Source organism: Neomonachus schauinslandi, chromosome 5 (genome assembly GCF_002201575.2).
Source record: "Neomonachus schauinslandi chromosome 5, ASM220157v2, whole genome shotgun sequence".
NCBI lineage: Eukaryota > Metazoa > Chordata > Mammalia > Carnivora > Phocidae > Neomonachus > Neomonachus schauinslandi.
This window is the reverse complement of record NC_058407.1, coordinates 161,418,581-161,440,668: the sequence shown is the minus strand read 5'-3', so window position 1 is coordinate 161,440,668 and position 22,088 is coordinate 161,418,581. Positions and strand designations below refer to the sequence as shown.

The 22,088-nt window shown below is 37.8% G+C and overlaps 1 protein-coding gene across 1 annotated transcript in view; it reads right to left on the bottom strand.

Moving 5' to 3' along the window:
- The window catches only part of TPST1 (tyrosylprotein sulfotransferase 1), a 144,553-nt gene that overhangs the window by 51,503 nt on the left and 70,962 nt on the right, over positions 1-22,088 (bottom strand). Inside the window, exon 4 of the mRNA XM_021700537.2 lies at positions 11,756-11,954. Within this exon, the coding sequence (XP_021556212.1) occupies positions 11,756-11,954 (199 nt within the window). The remainder of the gene's footprint in view (positions 1-11,755; positions 11,955-22,088) is intronic.

Sequence of the window (22,088 nt, the reverse complement as noted above, 5' to 3'; positions counted from 1 at the left end):
AAAGGAATGTTGAAAAAGAAAATCAAAGCTGGTGGCATCACAATTCCAGATTTTAAGCTGTATTACAAAGCTGTCATCATCAAGACAGTATGGTACAGGTACAAAAACAGACACACAGATCAGTGGAATGGAACAGAAAACCCAGATAGGGACCCTCAACTCGATGGTCAACTGATCTTCAACAAAGCAGGAAAGAATATCCAATGGAAAAAAGACAGTCTCTTCAACAAATGGTGTTCAGAAGATTGGACAGCCACATGCAGAAGAATGAAACTGGACCATTTCCACACCATACACAAAAATAGACTCAAAATGGATGAAAGACCTACATGTGAGACAAGAATCCATCAAAATCCTAGAGCAGAACACAGAGCAACCTCTTTGACCTCAGCCACAGTAACTTCTTGCTAGACATGTCTCCAAAGGCAAGGGAAACGAAAGCAAAAATGAACTATTGGGACTTCATCAAGATAAAAAGCTTCTGCACAGCAAAGGAAACAGTCAACAAAACTAAGAGGCAACCCACAGAATGGGAGAAGATATTTGCAAATGACATATCAGATAAAGGGCTAGTATCCAAAATCTATAAAGAACTTATCAAACTCAACACCCAAAGAACAAATAACCAGTGAAGAAATGGGCAGAAGACATGAACAGACACTTCTGCAAAGAAGACATCCAAATGGCCAACAGACACGTGAAAAAAAATGCTCAACATCACTCGGCATCAGGGAACTACAAATCAAAACCACAATGAGATGCCACCTCACACCAGTCAGAATGGCTAAAATTAACAAGTCAGAAAACGACAGATGTTGGCGAGGATGCAGAGAAAGGGGAACCCTCCTACACTGTTGGTGGGAATGCAAATTGGTACAGCCACTCTGGAAAACAGTATGGAGGTTCCTCAAAAAGTTAAAAATAGAGCTACCCTATGACCCAGCAATTGCACTACTGGGTATTTACCCCAAAGATACAAATGTAGGGATCCGAAGCGAAACCTGCACTCCAATGTTTATATATAGCAGCAATGTCCACAATTGCCAAACTATGGAAGAAGCCCAGGTGTTCATCAACAGATGAATATGGAATATTATGCAGACATCAAAAAATGAAATCTTGCCATTTGCTATGAGGTGGATGCAACTAGAGGGTATTATGCTAAGCGAAATAATTCAATCAGAGAAAGACAATTATTATATGATCCTACTGATATGTGGAATTTAAGAAATAAAACAGAGGACCATAGGGGAAAGGAAAAAAATAAAACAAGATGAAACCAGAGAGGAAGACAAACCATAAGAGACTCTTAACTCTAGGAAACAATCTGAGGGTTGCTGGAGGGGAGGGGCATGGAGGGATGGGGTAACTGGGTGATGGACGTTAAGGAGGGCATGTGATGTAATGAGCACTGGGTATTATATAAGACTGATGAATCACAGACCTGTACCTCTGAAATCAATAAAACATTATATGCTAAAAAAATAGAAAATAAATAAATAAAGGAAAAAAAGAAACACCAAAAAGACCCACAGAAAACTTGCTAGAAAACATAGGCCAGATTAGATTAAATACAATTCCAGCTAATGGCTAAGAAACCATTAAAATATAAAGACTTAGAAATGCTGAAATTTACAAAATAGAAAAAGAAATAGTAGGGAAATTACAAACAAAAGGAGTCAGGGTAGCTGTATCAGGACTAAAAAAATAATCTTTTTAAAGATAGGCGTGCTAAATTTAGTGAAAATAAAGAAAACCCAGGACTAGGTAAGTTAAATTTGTATTTCAGATAAACAATGAATAATTTTTAATGTATTCAGAACACACGTACACTAAAAATTATTTGTTTATCTGAAATACAAATTTAATTGGCTACCCTGTATTTTATCTGGCAACCCTACTGTAAGACAAAAAGCATTTTTAATGACAGAATCTTTAGATTATGATAAAGTGCTCAATTTGCCAGGAAACAGTAATGATTCTAAATTTGTAAGCTCTCAATAAAGTAGCCTCAGAACAAAGCAAACTCTGACAACTTAAGGGAGAAGTGGACAAATCCATCACCCATCACTGTAGACAAAACGTCTACCTTGCCTCTGTACTGTCAGTGGCCGCTTTCCTCTACAGCCAGAGCACCCATGTGTAGTTCTTCCCGGTTTTTACCAGACTGGTGAGCGGCATGGCCTCTGAAGGCCTGAGGGTGGTAATGGCTTCTCTTTGCTGCTAGTTACTGGCACCTCATCATTCCTTGTCGATTCCTTAACCATGGCCACATTTCAGTAAATCAATCCTTCAGTAAAATCTTGTCAGCTAAACTCTTGCAAGTGTGCCATCTGCTTCCTGTCACTACCATAACAAAGACAATTCGGGGCAGAATTTTGTGACATGGATAATTCTCCTATAAAATGGAGAGAGTAGTAGGGTTGCACAAACCAGCATCTCATAACTATCACAATAAAGACTGCTGTGAGCAAAAATTATCAATGGATGCCAAATCTAAGGTGTGAAGTCTAATGAAAAGCAAGATTTGCAAGTCTTTATTTTTTTATTTTTTAAAAGATTTTATTTATTTATTTGAGAGAGAGAACGAGAGAGAGAGAGAGCATGAGAGCGGGGAGGGTCAGAGGGAGAAGCAGACTCCCCGCTGAGCAGGGAGCCCGATGCAGGACTCACTCCTGGGACTCCAGGATCATGACCTGAGCCAAAGGCAGTCACTTAACCAACTGAGCCACTCAGGTGCCCTGCACAGTCTTTTTTAAAAAAGATTTTAGGGTAGGGGGGTGGGAGGATGGGTTAGCCTGGTGATGGGTATTAAAGAGGGCACGTTCTGCATGGAGCACTGGGTGTTATGCACAAATAATGAATCATGGAACACTACATCTAAAACTAATGATGTAATGTATGGGGATTAACATAACAATAAAAAATTAAAAAAAAAGATTTTATCTATTGGGGTGCCTGGGTGGCTCAGCTGGTTAAGTATCTGCCTTTGGCTCAGGTCATGATCTCAGGGTCCTGGGATTGAGTCCCGCGACTGGCTCCTCACTCAGGGAGAGCCTGCTTCTCCCTCTCCCTCTGCCGCTCCCCCTGCTTCTACTCTCTCTGTCAAATAAATAAATAAAATCTTAAGAAAAAAGATTTTATTTATTTAGTTAGTTAGAGCTCATGCAAGCTGGGGAGGGGCAGAGGGAGAGAGAGAATATCAAGCAGATTCCACGCTGAGTGTGGAGTGTGCGGGGCTCGATCCCAGGACCCTGAGATCATGACCTGAGTGGAAATCAAGACTCAGACACTTAACTGACTGAGCCACTCAGGCATCTGATATTTGCACAGTCTCAAAGTGCAAAGTTGCTTTAAATGAAAAGGAGAAAATAATAAATACAGAGTGGAGACACTGGAAAAACACCTTTACAAACAGAAAAATTAACATCACCAAGGAGGAACAGATGGATATAATGTGCCTCCAGATGTGATTCCTTAAGAATGAAACAATACCATATATCTAGTATCCTGCTGGGAATGCACCATCTGATTTAACCGTGAGGAAACATCAAACAAACCCACAACGAGGAGCACTGTATAAAATAACTTGCCTGAATTCTTCAAAAATGTCAATGTCATGAAAGACAGAAAACATATGAGGAAATGTTACAGATTAAAGGAAACTGAAACAACATGAAACTGAATACAATATGTAATCTTAGACTGAAACCTGTACTGGTGAGGGAAAAAATCAAGAAAGTACATTATTGAGACAATTGACAACACTGAAATACAGACTATAAATTAGATAAAAGCATTGTGTCAATGTGAAGTTCTCTGAATTTGATAAACTGTACTGATGTTATATAAGATAATATTCTTGTTTTTAAGAACTATTAAAAACAAAGGGGCATGATGTATACAACCAATTCTCAAATTATAAATGAATAAATAACATAATACAATATAGTGTGTATATGTGTGTTAGTGTAAAATGAGAGAATGGTAAGACAAAAGTAAAACTGGTAAATATATTTTATACACATACAGAGAGAGGGAGAGAGAGGGAAGAAGGGCGGGGGGAGTTGGTGAAGGACATACTTTTGGCCAAAAGTTAGATTAGTGAATCTGAGAAAGGATATACAGGAGTCCTCTGTGTTACTCTTGTAACTTTTCTCTAGGTTTTAAATTATTTCAAAAGAAAAAGTGCTATGAAGATTGCTCCATTATGATTCTTTGTTTCACTTGAAAATATGATGAAAGATATAGATTCTATTTCCAGGAAAATCAATTTGCATCAACACACATAAGTTTGTATTATTTCAGGGAATTCAAAGACACCATAAAGTACATGCAGGTTAAGAACCATTGCTCCATTTTTTTTCGAACATCCAGTATTGCAAAAGATAATTCTGCCACCAGCATAATTTTCATTTTTTTTGGTAGGTAACCCATTGTTTTCTGCTTCATTATATGTAGGGGTTTTTTTCCCCCTACAGGATCTTTGAAATGTTTTAAATACCACCAAAATATAGTACAGACATTTTTTTCATATGTTCTTTAGAAAATAGTAAGCCCTTTTTATTCTTCGGGTCATTTTCAGCCTTAGAAACTTTCCTACAATGACAAATTTGATTAATGCTTCTGTTCTATTTCTTCTGATTTTTCCTTTAGAGATTTCTATTATTCATTGGTTAATTTCCAATTTTCTTTCTTTTGTATGTATACTTCCCTTTTACCTATCGTTTCCATCTCTGTCCTTTTACTGTGCATCCTAGAAGAGCACTCCAAGTGTGCTATGTCATTCATTTGATTTTCTGTAGCATCAATTCTGCCCTTTGTCACATGTTCCTTATACTTCAGGCATGTTGTTTACCTGGAGCTGTGACTTGAGAGTGGATACAGAAAGATAGAGTGACTATAGAAAGGGGAAATGATAGGGTTAGGATTTTTAGCAGACCAGCTAATAACTCTAACTTCTTGATTTTTTAGTCAGGGCAGCTCTTCCAATCTGGAGTTGCAAATGGATAGTAAAGGTGAGTCCAAGCCTTATTATGCCTTCTTTGTGACCATTGGTAAATTTGGGTTTAAGGAAGTTACATGAATGTGGTCCTCAATGTAATCAATGATAAACTTATTAGAAAATTTCCCCATTCTTTAGCATAAAGCTTTTTCATATCTTTCTTTTACAATGATGTTTCTCTTTATTAAAGTATCTTTATGGAATTTTATTTTCTTAAGATTTTATTTATTTTGGGGCGCCTGGGTGGCTCAGTCGTTAAGCGTCTGCCTTTGGCTCAGGTCATGATCCCAGGGTCCTGGGATCGAGCCCCGCATCGGGCTCCCTGCTCTGTGGGAAGCCTGCTTCTCCCTCTCCCACTCCCCCTGCTTGTGTTCCCTCTTTCGCTGTGTCTCTCTCTCTGTCAAATAAATAAAATCTTTAAAAAAAAAAAAAAAGATTTTATTTATTTTGAGAGAGAAAAACAGAGTGTGCATGCAAGCGTGGGGGAGGGGCAGAGGGAAACAGAAAATCTCAGACTCCACACTGAGCGTGGAGCCCGACGCAGGGCTCAATCCCAGGACCCTGAGATCATGATCTGAGCCGAAATCAAGAGTCGGACACTTAACCAACTGAGCCACCCAGGCTCCCGTTTATGGAATTTTTAAAAGGTAATTGGACAAAGCTATTGCAGGCACTGGTAATCTGATACTAAGTTAACCTAGAAATATCTTCTCCCTTATTTTCCCTTGAATAAGAGCACAGGGTATAAAATTACTTCTAATTATTCTGGTTTATTATATTCCCATTATAGACATGGATTTTCTAAGAGTTGGGTATTATTGTTTAGTGTATCATTTCTGAATGTTTAAAAACAGGTATTAATTGACATAAAGAGAATTGATTTCTTTAGAATTCCAAGGGAAACTGTAAATAGCTACCCAACCAAACCTCTTAGCTTCAAGTGTTCTCTCTTCCTCAAAAGATGGTCTCACTAAAAAAAAAAAAAAGAAGATAGTAGGAGGGGAAGAATGAATGGGGGGATATCGGAGGAGGAGATGAACCATGAGAGACGATGGACTCTGAAAAACAAACTGAGGGTTCTAGAGGGGAGGGGGGTGGGAGGATGGGTTAGCCTGGAGATGGGTATTAAAGAGGGCATGTTCTGCATGGAGCACTGGGTGTTATGCACAAACAATGAATCATGGAACACTACATCAAAAACTAATGATGTAATGTATCGTGATTAACATAACAATAAAAAAAGTTTTTTAAAAAAAGAAATTAATTACAAAAAAAAAAAGATGGTCTCATTAATGAAAGCAGAAAGAGAAATATGAGAGGAACTATGGAACCTGCTTCTTTTAAGAGACTGGATTCCCCATAGGCCTTCAGATAGGATCACATGTGAAGACAACTGTTATTAAAGAAGATAATTTAAATGTATTAAATCAGGAATGACACAAGTAAGGAAGATGTGGCTTGTACACATAACAAAGGGGCTCCTTTGACATTTGATCTAGGTAAGCAAAAGACAAAGAAGAGGAAGACTTGCTTTACACAGCAAATATGAATACATGAAATTCATGACCCTCAAGAGGATTTCTGGCAGAAAACACAAGTTATTGGGACACATTTGTGAATGACTGTGCCAAAATGGTGACAGAGAAGATGAAACAAAGATTTGACTTAGAACGAAGAGTCAGGGCACAATCTTGTGGATATTCCCTTGGGGTAGTCTCGGATTTTGAGACTGACCCAGTGGACAAATTCCTGAGTTTCTAAAACCAGTTTTTATGCCTTTAAAACACAGTGGAAAATTTTCTGTCATCTTATCATTACCTTATTATTTCTATGTCATGTCTTTTCTAATTACCCACATCTTCCTCCTATATACAAAGCCAGTCTTTGTTTCTTCTGAAGCAACTAGGTGTTATGCCTAGAGCAATTATTTAGTAATTACCTGTTTAATAATTAAAGTCTTAAAATGATCTAAATACAGACTGAGGTATATTCTGAGAGATGGTAAAATGTACTACCTCCTCATATATTCTTCATAAAATGCCCAAAGGAAACAATTCTGCCTGTTTTCAAAATCAAGGCAAAATACTTGGGGGAAAAAAAAGGCTGGAATAAGGAATTGAATTAATTCTACAGTTGTTGCTTTGAAGGTCTATGAAAATTTTAAGAGAATGTGCTAAGTATTCCTTTAACTAAAACAGCTAAAGTTTGAGTACAAGAAATCAAGGAAATGAGGAATAGCTTAAGATTTATCATCCTTCAAATTCACCAAGAACAGTATTAGTCCTACTATGGCCCAGAAGCCCAATTAAAGTAAAGGAGTCCAAGGCGGGGTTTTTCCTGGATGTGAATGACAATGTCTCACGTAACTGTGGCAAGAGCAGAGTTGAATATGATATTCACAGACAACCAGGACTTCAAATAGTGCCACACTCTTTCTTGGACTCACTCTGCTTGCCTCACTGGGTTGGCTTTGTTTCCTCCACACACTCAGGAGTAGGACTCCACTAGCAGTTAAGATACAATTACAGAATAATTGGTTAAGAGTAGTTCAAACACATAATAAGTACAGAGGTGAGGTAGATGGTCAGTCCTGAGCTAGGCCCAGTAGCTCAGAAATCAAGGGGCCCAGGCTCTTTCTTTGTCTTCCTTCTATCATCGTCCGAGTATCAGTGATATCTTCTCCTATGATCTCAGGGTAGCTACAGCAGAGCCACACCTGATGTTCTTCCATAGCAATGTTCAAAAGCAGGAAGGGAAGGATAAGCTCTCTTCATACAATTCTTTATTTTCTCAGAAAGTTAAATGTCTCCCAGAAAACCCTAGCAGACATCTCCTTATATAGCACTGCCTAGATAAAAATTGGCCACATGCTTATCCCACCTATAAGAAAGTCTAGAAAAATTAATACCAGGAATTTTTAGTTTATTTTTTAAGACATAGTTCCTACTAACAGGAAAAGATGGGACAGGCAATCAACAATATCTAACACTTCTACCAATAGTTCCTATGCTTTATATCAAGTTCCTTCTTGCTTGCTACGGTGGGTTCTGCAGCCTTCGAAGAACCCTCCTGATACCTGCTTTTCCATTTGACTACTTGCTCTTTATTAGTGTGTCTATTCAGGTTTTCAACTGCATAGTCCATTCATACTTTGACCTGCTTTTCAGCTCTCTCTTCAGGTTTAGTAAGCAGGTCTTTAAACTGTTTTCTGGCTTGATTCAAGTGCCCTGAGGACTCTGCTCCTCCTATCTGCTCAGTGGCTCACAGATGCTTCAAGTACAGATGAGCTAGCCTATTCCACCCCTACTCTAGATTCCTGCTCAGTTTAGTGAACATTTCCATTGAGCTTCTGCCTACAATGGAGTAAGTTCGGGAAGTAAGTTCTATTTTGGTCACTGAGTTTGAAATCTTTGTGAGCATGTAGGTGTAGATATACAAAAGGCAGTTGGAAATAAGGAACCTGGGGCCTAGGAAAGAAATCCACGGGGAGATACATCAGCAAAAAGGCTGTAATCAAAGCCACATGAATGGATGAGCCTGATCAAGGAGACTACAAAACAGAAGTCCTTAATCTGAGGGGCTTCAGGGACATCTATGAATTCACTGAAATTGTGGGTAAAATTCTGTGCATCTCTGTGTCTCTATTTCTAAGGTAGGGATCCATATATTTAATCAGAGTCTCAATTAGGTTTGTGAATCTAAAAAGATTATGGGAGAGTGGAAGGCTAAGGCTGTAACCAAGAGGGCACTATTTACTTAAATGTGCCACAATTTTGGGATTAGAGACTATGATGGGAAAGAGAATGGAATATGTTAGCATTTAATTTCCAATTTACCATCTGAGTCACAGCAACCATCAAGCACATGATTTTCTGTTCAAAATTGGGCAATGTGTCCCCAAAATATGTTGACTCAGACATCAATGCTTCTAGACTACCCAGAATTATATGAAATCCAGCACTTTTAGGCCTGGAGCTTCAGATTTTATATTCCCAGTCAAAATGTGAATTTCTTTCCACTCCCATCCCATAAATAAAGGGAATAATCTCCCTAGCCACCTTCTTTCTCTGGAGCCATTCTCACATCACACTTGATAATCAAAGATCACTTTTTAAGCATTACTTTATGAAACTTCATAATCATCAATGCTGGAATATATAAGCATCTGAGTTTTTGCAAGCAAAGAAGCTTCGAAAAAACACAGGACTTAGATTACAAGAAGGGCTATGAAACCCAACTCCACAAAACAAGAATGTCAGCTTGTATGTATTATCATGAAGTGCTCAAAGATGCAATTATAGTTCACACTTTATCTTTTTTTCCCTCAAAATTATTTGTCTCTTCAGAAATAGAGATGGAGGGAAAGGTCCCCCCCCCCCACTGCAGTGTGCATTCAGAAACCCTTTAAAAAGCCACAAGGGTGTATGAAACAAATTCTCTAGTCACATGGATTCAAACCACAGCATTCTTCCCAACCTACCACTCAAGCAGGCCAAGAATAATCTAGCCAGTCAACTTGCATGCAGGAAAACTACTACTGCCTGGAAAACCTCTGAATATCATTTGTACATGTTTCTGGTTTATAAAAAACATTTCACTATTATACAAAGGAGAAAGCTATGAATTACCAATTACCAAGAGTTTATCAAAGACTATGGTAATGGATGTTAGACTCATGTGTACTTCATCTTTAGCAGAATGTGAACTTTTTTAAAACTTCAAAGATGGTTCATAAAAGAATATATGAATACCGACTGGAAAATGTTCAATTATATTAATCAATGAAACCTATTAAAATTAACAAAAATAAAAAATAAAATTACCTATTATACAGATAGTTCAAAAGATTAAAAAGAAATATCAACATATATCAAGCAACTTAAAAAGTTTCAGATACTTGGACCTGGTTTAATTCTACTTTCACTAGTCTACCCTTAAAAAAAAAAGAAACTAAAATGTATTTTGTGCAAAGATGTTCATTGTAGTGTAATTTGTCAAACAGAAAACTATAAGCAACAAAAGGAAAATGATAAAATGAATTATAGAACATATACTAGGGAAATATATTTTACTTGTTCATTCATTTACTGACCTACTACTGTGTTTCAGAAAGGATTTAAGGTGGCTCGTATGAGAATATATTATGTAACCATGAAAAATTATGTTTAAAAGCAACATGCTCGGGGGTGCCTGGGTGGCTCAGTCAGGAGTCCTGCATTGAGCTCCCTGCTCAGTGGGGAGTCTGCTTCTCCCTCTGCCTCTGCTCTCTGTCAAATAAATAAAATCTTAAAAAAAAGAAATAAGCTAACACGCTCATGACTATTACAAGGAAAGGGCTGGATACAAAATTGTGTGTGTGTGCAAAAGTAAGAGTATAAAACAATGCAATCTTACCTTTGTTTAACAATAGGCAAAAAAGGAAGGGAAATCCACTGAAATATTAAGAATGGCATGTGTATGGTTGGTAACATAAGTCAATTTTGTTCTCATCTTTTTAATTTTATAACTTATATACACCAACCTTATATTTTTATAATAAAATGTCTGTATATATGAAATCATAAAGAGAATAAAGGTTATTTAAAAAATAAAAAAGCTAGCTATATATATGATGGTTTAGAAGAAGTTAGCTCTTCCTATATATAGCCACTAATGAACCGAGAAAGGAAAATTAAAGTACATAAGAGAAAAAAAATCCACATGGAATTAACCTCATGAAATGTAAGTGTGTTTGTCAATTAAAGGTATCAAAAGAAAGACTGAATAAAGAGATGATATAAGATTGTAGGGAGAGAAGAACACTAACATAAGCAAGAGAATACCTGAGAAAAGGAAGGACTTTTAATCTGGAAATCAAGCCTATCTGTAAACTTATGCTAACATAGTTGTGTTGTTTAAACTGCAGTTTTAGAAAAGAATGCATGTAGAGACAGAGGGTAGAATTGTGGTTGCTAGGGGCTGGAAGGAGGGGGAAAGGGTAATGAGTATGTAGTTTCAGTTTAGAAAGATGAAAAAGTTTTGGAGATGGATGGTGGTGGCAGTGCATGACAATGTGAATGTACTCAATACCGCTAACTCTACACTTAAAAACTGTCAAAATGCTAAATTTGATGTTATGTATCTTTTACAACAATAAAAAAAAGAAAATTCTGATTTGAAATAAATTACATGGGAAAGGTACATATTCAGATTAGCTTTGAGTTTTCAGCTTTTCTAAAACAATATTTTATAAAGATGTGAGCATAATTTTTTTAAAAGCCGTAATTACACTTTAATAGCATTTTTCAATCAGAAGGTAACTTATTACACCTGTTTAATAATTCTTTTGATGTAGTCAATATTCAGTTTTCAAGTATCAAGAAATCATGCTCCATTTAAACAAAGGTTTAAAAGTAAAGTAGCTATTAGGTTCAAAGGGAAAAAAAAACCCCTAGAAGTGCGGTCACTAATAATTCTGGTTTTTCTGGCAAATTTGTGGTAATCAGCTATGAGAATAAATCTCCCCAACAATAAGCACCATTTCTAGAAATTGGACAAAGGAGATTAAATAATTGTCCGCATAATTCCTGGGAAGAGTCACAGTTACCCTTAAAATGCAGTGTAAGTGTTCTCATGATAACGCATTCTAAAATACAATTTTTCAAACTTAAATTTCTGATCATAAAAAATAAGAAGCAAAATAAGAAAAAACTTTTCAGGGCCCAAATTCCATATCCAGTTTTATCAATTCACTTTAAAAATCTCACTTACCCTTCTAGTGTTTTCAAGGATTTTGGGATCAGGTTTTCCATAGTTAGGTGGATTGGCATATGGGTCATATCCAAGTTTGGCAAGCATGGGTGCAATCACCGCCATGTCTTGTAAAACATCTGGGGGTATCTTCCCAACCCATTTTGATAGTGCTCCCACATTGACTGGCTTGATGACTTGGTCTGTAGATCTTTCCACTCTAAAAACAATATAATATGAATATGAATAAGTATTTATTTAGAATACCAAAAAATAATAATGTTAAAAGACCAATGGAAATTATTTTTGATAACTTTAAAAACTGTAAGTGTCTGGATTATAAATCTATTGAGAAAGGGGACATAACACTATTTCCCCAGACTTTTTTTTGATGTCCTAAATTTGACAGCTATTATTGGCAACTTTGTATTTCTAGAAACAGGAAAAATGGTCAGCTGAAAACATCCGCACAAAACAGGTTAACAACTTAATTACAACATCCACAAAAAAAATAACAGCGCTAAGACTGCTTAGGAAAACAGCCAATCAACTTACTTGAAAGGCATCAAAATTAAACAAATAAATAAGATGGACTGATGAATGATTAGAGGGACAAACAGATGGACAGATGTGTGATATAGCAAAGACAGCAATACATTAATTAAAGCTAGTAGGTATAATTCTTTCGATTCTTTGTATGTTTGAAATTTTTCATAATAAAATATTAGGGGGAAAATAGCCAACTATAGTCCACTAAGAATGCAAAATATTCATTTGTTCTATTTTTTTGTTGACTTCCTAAAGAACCCTTTTTTCTAAAGAAGGAAAAGAAGTGCTATGTATGATTTTCAATATTACAGAATAAATGTATTCTATCTCTTGATCTAGAAATTTACTTTATGCTTGTAATGGTTATACTCACTATATACGACTAAATAACTCATCATCTTAGGATAAAATAAATAAATATAAATAAAATAAACATAAAGTGACACCTAGATTTAAACTGGATCTGAATTAGCAGATTTTGGCCAAATGACTGCAAAACAAAAGTGCTTAATAAAACTTGAGAGTTTTATATCATAATACATAAGAAGTCATTCAAATTAGTATTCTAATAAGAGGTAAAACCCCTTTTTAAAAAGTATATGACCTCTCACTGCAGATAATCATTTTCTGATGATGAATCCCTCAAAGGGACTCTACTCCTAAACAAAAGACAAGAGAAAATAAAATGATTATTCCCTGGGATTCTGTGAGACCACTAACCCCAGGTTTCTTTCCTGTCTCAATGGTCACATTTCCCCCCTCTTAAAAATTTCTCCAGGACACCCAAAGCAATCTACACATTCAGTGCAATACCTATCAAAATACCATCAACATTTTTCACAGAACTGGAACAAATAAATGTAAAATTTGTATGGAACCAGAGAAGACCCCGAATAGCCAAAGGAATGTTGAAAAAGAAAATCAAAGCTGGTGGCATCACAATTCCAGACTTTAAGCTGTATTACAAAGCTGTCATCATCAAAACAGTATGGTACAGGTACAAAAACAGACACACAGATCAGTGGAATGGAACAGAGAACCCAGATAAGGACCCTCAACTCGATGGTCAACTGATCTTCAACAAAGCAGGAAAGAATATCCAATGGAAAAAAGACAGTCTCTTCAACAAATGGTGTTCAGAAGATTGGACAGCCACATGCAGAAGAATGAAACTGGACCATTTCCACACCATACACAAAAATAGACTCAAAATGGATAAAAGACCTACATGTGAGACAAGAATCCATCAAAATCCTAGAGCAGAACACAGAGCAACCTCTTTGACTTCAGCCACAGTAACTTTTTTTTTTTTTTAAAGATTTTATTTATTTATTTGAGAGAGAGAATGAGAGACAGGGAGCATGAGAGGGAGGAGGGTCAGAGGGAGAAGCAGACTCCCTGCGGAGCAGGGAGCCCGATGCGGGACTCGATCCCGGGACTCCAGGATCATGACCTGAGTCGAAGGCAGTCGCCTAACCAACTGAGCCACCCAGGCGCCCCAGCCACAGTAACTTCTTGCTAGACATGTCTCCAAAGGCAAGGGAAACGAAAGCAAAAATGAACTATTGGGACTTCATCAAGATAAAAAGCTTCTGCACAGCAAAGGAAACAGTCAACAAAACTAAGAGGCAACCCACAGAATGGGAGAAGATATTTGCAAATGACATATCAGATAAAGGGCTAGTATCCAAAATCTATAAAGAACTTAACAAACTCAACACCCAAAGAACAAATAATCCAGTGAAGAAAGGGGCAGAAGATCCAAACGGCCAACAGACACATGAAAAAATGCTCAACATCACTCGGCATCAGGGAACTACAAATCAAAACCACAATGAGATGCCACCTCACACCAGTCAGAATGGCTAAAATTAACAAGTCAGAAAACGACAGATGTTGGCGAGGATGCAGAGAAAGGGGAACCCTCCTACACTGTTGGTGGGAATGCAAATTGGTACAGCCACTCTGGAAAACAGTATGGAGGTTCCTCAAAAAGTTAAAAATAGAGCTACCCTATGACCCAGCAATTGCACTACTAGGTATGTATCCAAAGGATACAGTGACTCGAAAGGGCACATGCACCCCAATGTTTATAGCAGCAAAGTCCACAATAGCCACACTATGGAAAGAGCCCAGATGTCCATCGACAGATGAATGGGTGAAGAAAATGTGGTATGTATATGTGTGTGTATACACACATGGAATGGAATACTACTCAGCCATCAAAAATTGAAATCTTGCCATTTGCAACGACATGGATAGAACAAGAGGGTATTATGCTACGCAAAATAAGTCAATCAGAGAAAGACAATTATCATATGATCTCACTGATATGCAGAATTTAAGAAACAAGGCAGAGGATCATAGGGGAAGAGAGGAAAAAATAAAACAAGATGAAATCAGAGAGGGAGACAAACCATAAGAGGAAATAATCTGAGGGTTGCTGGAGGGGAGGGGGATGGAGGGATGGGGTAACTGGGTGATGGACATTAAGGAGGGCATGTGATGTAATGAGCACTGGGTCTTACATAAGACTGATGAATCACTGACCTCTACCTCTGAAACTAATAATATATTATGTTAATTAATTGAATTTTTAAAAAAAGTTTAAAAATGAAAAAAAGATGTATATATACAAATTGGACTACTACTCAGCCATCAAAAAGAATGAAATCTCACCATTTGCAACGACATGGATGGAACTAGAGGGTATTATGCTAAGCGAAATAAGTCAGAGAAAGTCAGTTATATGATTTCACTCATATGTGGAATTTAAGAAACAGAACAGATGAACATAGGGGAAGGGAGGGAAAAATAAGACAAAATCAGAGAGGGAGACAAACCGTAAGAGACTCTTAACTATAGGAAACAAACTGAGGTTTGCTGGAGAGGAGGTGGGTGGGATAACTGGGTGATGGGCATTAAGGAGGGCACTTGATGTAATGAGCACTGGGTATTATATGCAACTGATGAATCACTAAACTCTACTTCTGAAACTAATACTATATATGTTAATTAACTGAGTTTAAATTTTGAAAAAAATTTCTCCAGTACTCCACTTAACCCACTGCTCTTTTCACTCTATACTTTTTGCTTGATATTTATTGATATTTATTGATCTTTTCTTGACATCCTTGGTTTTTCCAGGACAGGTCCAGTATTATACCTATTGCCCCAGCCTTCATTATTAAGAGCACATCCTACTCACTCTCATAAATGTTCAAGTTTGTATGATAAAATTATATGGTCACCCTACCCAGATACCCTATACACACCTCAAAACTAAGCAAGATGGTCCAAAACTGGACCCATCATCTTCTGCTCAAGATCTGATCCTCTTCATGTACATGTTATATTGATAAATGGCACCACCACCTATACAGAAGGCAAAGCCAGAGATCTCAGATGGGATAGGGAGAAAGAAAGCAAGATCATTTCCAAGTTATCCAGTTCTATAGTCTTTATGTTTGAGTGAAACAGCTCTCCTCCATTCCTACTGCCATTATCTTAGTTCATATCACCATCACTTCTCACCCAGCTGATTACAGAAGCCTCCTAATTTCCCTGCATTTAAATAGTTGGCTTCCTTGCCCAACTATCTATCATTCCACTGAAGTATAAGGAGGGTCTATGTCTTGTTAATCTCACTATCACCACACGTAGCACATTAATATGTAATAGATGCTCAATTAATGTTTATTAAGTCAATGACTAAAAGCTTTTCATGGGAAAAAAAAAGCACAGGCCTATAAATTTAGTTTACACAAACATGCCCAAGAGAAGTCAAGGATTATCTTTATAAGAAGGTCAAGGGAGGGGCGCCTGGGTGGCTCAGTTGGTTGAGCGGCTGCCTTGGGCTCGGGTCATGATTCTGGAGTCCTGGGATCGAGTCCCGCATTGGGCTCCCTGCTCAGCGGGGAGTCTGCTTCTCCCTCTGACCCTCCCCTCTCTCATGCTCTCTGTCTCATTCTCTCTCTCAAATAAATAAATAAAATCTTAAAAAAAAAAAAAAAAAAAAGGAAGGTCAAGGGACACAGGATGAACCAACCAGAAAACACACAAGTGCTAAACTGCATGATATTTTTCTGTGGGGGCATTAGGAATGTTAGAATGGGAGTCATGTCTACAGAAATAAATACTTCCAGAAAAGCAAGGCTTATAATAAACATAGAATATCATTTTCTGCTCATTCTATGTCAGGCACTTTGTATGTGATATCTAATTTCTGTATCCCTAAAACAACCTTTTTTTTTTTTTAAGATTTTATTTATTTATTTGACAGAGATAGAGACAGCGAGAGAAGGAACACAAGCAGGGGGAGTGGGAGAGGGAGAAGCAGGCTTCCCGCTGGGCGGGGATCCCCCCTGGGATCACGACCTGAGCCAAAGGCAGACGCTTAACTGAGCCACCCAGGCACCCCTCCCTAAAACAACCTTAAGAGAAAGGTATCAGTCCTTATTTTTCAAATGTGTAAACTGAGACCCAGATAAGGTAAGTGATTTACCAAGGATCACACAGTCTGGAATTAGTGGAGTTAGAATTCGAATCCGTGTCTAATTCCAAAGCTCCCGTTTTTCCCAGTTTCTCTTATTGCCATCCTATTGATTTTCTTAATTTTTACATTCTATGCTTCCCTGGAAACTTCAGCCTTTTGCTCTATGCTGTGAAGAGTGAGCAAATTGGTTTGCCACAATGGTAAAAATATACATATATAATATACATATAATAGGCATTTATAATCCTCTGCTGGTAATGTTTAACAACCTGATCTCCAGGGAGCAGAAAAGCTATTTGTTGCATTTACTGATGTCCATGGCATAAATACCCCTACCATGGCTGATTTCAAATGACCAACATGGCATCACCAACTGCAGTTGACCAGTTCCAGCAGACCACTGAATATCTATAGGGCCATAATCTCCTATCTCAAATTCTGAAATCCAAAAAACTCTAAAAAACTCCACATTTTCCTGCCTTCATTTGGCAGCAAAACATGACCTGAACTGATAGTATTTAGAGTCCTTATTCTACTTGGCATAAATAATCATACTCTTTGATGCAGAAACATTAATGTGTATGATTACACAGTGCTGACACAGAACAGAGGGTATTATATAATATGTGTTATGTACATTATATGACCTGAGATCCAAATATTTCTGAGTTCTGAAACACATCTGTGTTAAACCCTGGAGTCACACATAGGGTCTGCATATCATGACTGGGAAGTTGGCTTTATTTTGAAAATGATGGGAAATCGGGCGCCTGGGTGGCTCAGTTGGTTAAGCGACTGCCTTTGGCTCAGGTCATGATCCCAGGGTCCTGTGATCGAGCCCCACGTCAGGCTGGCTCCCCGCTCCGCGGGAAGCCTACTTCTCCCTCTCCCACTCGCCCTGCTTGTGTTCCCTCCTCGGCTGTGTCTGTCAAATAAATAAATAAAATCTTTAAAAAAAAAAAAAACAAAACAGATAGCCTTGCCAAATCAGATCTTGAGTCTGATTAAGTCTCTAGATTCAGCTGCCAATTTGTATGAAATATACAATTAAGAAGAATGTGTTGGACAATCAGCAGTCTGATTGAAAAAATTTTGCAGTTAGCAAAATTCAGACGGTAAATAAGTTTACTGCCTGAATGACCTAGGCTCCCCAAGAAATAGGGTATGGTTATGATAGGAATTGAGCATTTGGAAATCTATAAATTAAAAGAAACTTAAAGTATGTGCCAGATTTTTATTTTTATTTTTTTAAGATTTTATTTATTTATTCCTGAGAGAGAGAGAGAGAGAAGCAGAGGAAGAAGCAGGCACCCAAGGAGCAGGGAGCCCGATGCGGGACTCGATCCCAGGACCCTGGGATCATGACCTGAGCTGAAGGCAGACGCTTAACCATCTGAGCCACCCAGACACCCATGTGCCAGATTGTTTTTTTTTTTTTTTTTTTTTAAAGATTTTATTTATTTATTTGACAGAGAGAGAGGGAACACAAGCAGGGGAGTGGGAGAGTGAGAAGCAGGCTTCCCGCGGAGCAGGGAGCCCGATGCGGGGCTCGATCCCAGGACCCTGAGATCACAACCCGCGCCGAAGGCAGTTGCTTAAGCGACTGAGCCACCCAGGCGCCCCTGCCAGATTGTTTTTAAAGCGTGAGACTATAATATATAAGCCTGCATATTTGGATGCTAAAACTATAAAGAAACATCAGGAAGTGATTTCTAAAAGTGTCAGAATAGTGTATAGTTTTGGGGGAAAGCATGAGATTTATTTTGAGATTAGGATACATGGAAAGGCTTCTGGACTGACTGGCATAGTTCAATTTCTTGACATGGATGGTAGTTATAGAAGGGTGTTTGCCTTATTAAAATTCATTAAACTAATTTTTAATTAGTCCTTACAGTGGTCCACAAGGCCCTATATAACCTAATCTGACTTCCACACCCTCCTACATCCACTCTGTTCCAGCTCCACTGACATTTTTGCAATTGTTTGGGTAGACCAGGTATGCTCCTCACTGGTGTCTTTACAGTGGCTGTTTCCTCTGCCTGGAACACTCTTTCCCCAGCTATCCACTTGGCTAACTCCTTCACTCCCAAGATTTCCTCAGATCTCATGCTGATGAGGAATACCCTGATCACTCTATTTTACATTATAACCTGCCCTTCAAAATCCCCTTGGTCCATGGGACAGCCTGGTTGGCTCAGTCAGCAGAGCATGCAACTCTTGATCTTGGGGTTGTGAGTTTGAGCCCCACGTTGGGTGTAGAGATTACTTAAAAATCTTTTTAAAAATTAAAAGAAATCCAGGGCGCCTGGGTGGCTTAGTTGGTTAAGCGGCTGCCTTTGGCTCAGGTCATGATTCCAGGGTCCTGGGATGGAGTCCCACATTGGGCTCCCTGCTCAGCTGAGAGCCTGCTTCTTCCTCTCCTTCTGCCTGCCACTCTGCCTACCTGTGCTATCTCTCTGTCAAATAAATAAATAAAATCTTTTTTAAAAAATGTAAAAAAAAGTCCACACCGTCCTGGTCCCCTTTATTCTCCTCTGATTTTTCTTTTTCCATAGCATTTATAATCTCTGAATATGCTATAGGTTTTTCTTATTTAATATGGTTTTTGGGTTTTTTTTAGTCTTCGCCCACTAGACTGTAGGCTCCATAAGGGCAGCAATTTTTGTATTTTGTTCACTTGTTTTTGCTCTCCCATAGGTCTCTGCAAGAAGTATCACCTTACCTATGAGGACTTCCCTACTATTCCTATGCCCCAACTCTTAATAACAACCTATCCTCTACTTTATTTCTTTCTATAAGACTTACTACCATCTGATGAACTAGACATTTAACTTGCCTATTTTTTTAATGGGATGTCTTCCAAATGCTAATGTAAGTTCCATGAAGAAAGGGCTTATTTTTATTTGTTTTGTGTGTTTTGTTAACTGCTATAACCCCAGCCTATCGAACATAACCTGGCACATAATGAGTGCTCAGTAAAAACATGTTAAGTAGGGGCACCTGGGTGGCTCAGTTGTTAAGCGTCTGCCTTCGGCTCAGGTCATGATCCCAGGGTCCTGGGATCGAGCCCCACATCGGGCTCCCTGCTCCGTGGGAAGCCTGCTTCTCCCTCTCCCACTCCCTCTGCTTGTGTTCCCTCCCTCACTGTGTCTGTCAAATAAATAAAACTTAAAACATGTTAAGTGAAAAAAGAAATAGTCTTTATCATATTTAAGTAGTTTTTTCCTATTCCTTCTTAAATTTTTATCATGAATGACAACTGAATTTTACCAAGAGCCTTTCAGCATTAAATAATATGATCATTTGGTTTTAATTTTTTGATGTAATGAACTGTGTTAATAGATTTTTCTGATATGAACCATTCTTTCATTTTTGAAATAAAAGTTATTTGGTCATAAAAGCTTATCAATCTTTAATACACTGTTGAATTCTACTTACTAATATTTTACTTAAGACCTTATGATTTATGATTTTGGCATCAATATGGATAAGAAAATTCTGGTTTTCTTTTCTGTAACTTCTATTGGGTTCTGTTGTTAAGTCATGGTTTCATAAAATGAACAGGGGAGTTTTCCATCTTTTTCTATTACCTAAACTAGTTTAAACAGCACTGGACTCATCTGTTAGAAGTAATTCAATTTTGAATCATCTACACCTTTTTAAATGTTCTCTCTTGACTAAGATTGACCTTTTCAATCTCTTTGATGCTAATCAATGCATTTAAGTTCTCTACCATGAAAAATTAGCTATTATCTCTGGGCTTTCAATTTATTACAAAGATACCTTTACATAGTATTCACACATAATTCATTTAATTTCTTTTATACCTGTATTATTTTTCCTTTTTCATCCTTTAGCTGATACACATTTGCTCTCTTATACCTTCATCAATATTGCAAAAGGTTTACCTTTTCATTGATCATCTCAATTATCAATTTTCATTTTTATTTATCCTTCCTACTATTTTTCTCTATTTTAGTATTTTCAGTTTTATCTGCATTGACTTTAGGATCCAAGACTATCACAGCTGATGAACTAGACATTTAACTTATCCACCAGGGATAAGTTCCAAGACCCTCAGTGGATGCATGAAAACACAGATTGTACCAAGCCGTTTATACAGTGTTTTTTTTTTTAACCTATGGTAAAGTTTAATTTATAAATTAGGCACAATAAGAGATTAACAGGGCGCCTGGGTGGCTCAGTCGTTAAGCGTCTGCCTTCGTTCGGCTCAGGTCATGATCCCTGGGTGCTGGGATCAAGTCCCACATCGGGCTCCCTTGCCGGGCAGGAAGCCTGCTTCTCCCTCTCCCACTCCCCCTGCTTGTGTTCCCTCTCTCGCTGTCTCTCTCTCTGTCAAATAAATAAATAAAAATCTTTATAAAAAAAAAGAGATTAACAATAATAATAAAACAGAACAGTTATAACAATATATATGTAAAAGTTGGGTAAACGTGGTCTCTCTCTCAAAATACCTGATTGTTCTGTATTAATGGTTTTAAGATGATAAGTTGCCTATGTGATGAGACTGTGAGGTGAAAAGATACAAATGTAGGGATCTAAAGGGGTACATGCACCCCAATGTTTATAGCAGCAATGTCCACAATAGCCAAACTGTGGAAAGAGCCAAGATGTCCACTGACAGATGAATGGATAAAGAAGATGTGGTATATATATACAATGGAATATTATGCAGCCATCAAAAGGAATGAGATCTTGCCATTTGCAACGACGTGGATGGAACTGGAGGGTGTTATGCTGAGCGAAATAAGTCAATCAGAGAAAGACATGTATCATATGACCTCACTGATATGAGGAATTCTTAATCTCAGGAAACAAACTGAGGGTTGCTGGAGTGGTGAGGGGTGGGAGGGATGAGGTGACTGGGTGATAGACACTGGGGAGGGTATGCGCTCTGGTAAGCGCTGTGAATTGTGCAAGACTGTTGAATCACAGATCTGTACCTCTGAAACAAATAATGCAATATATATTAAGAAAAAAAAAAGAAGAAGATAGCAGGAGGGGAAGAATGAAGGGGGGAATCGGAGGGGGAGACGAACCATGAGAGACGATGGACTCTGAAAAACAAACTGAGGGTTCTAGAGGGGAGGGGGGTGGGAGGATGGGTTAGCCTGGTGATTGGGTATTAAAGAGGGCACGTTCTGCATGGAGCACTGGGTGTTATGCACAAACAATGAATCATGGAACACTACATCAAAAACTAATGATGTAATGTATGGTGATTAACATAACAATAAAAATTTTTTTAAAAAAAGTGAGGTGAATGATATAGGCATTGTGACACAGCAT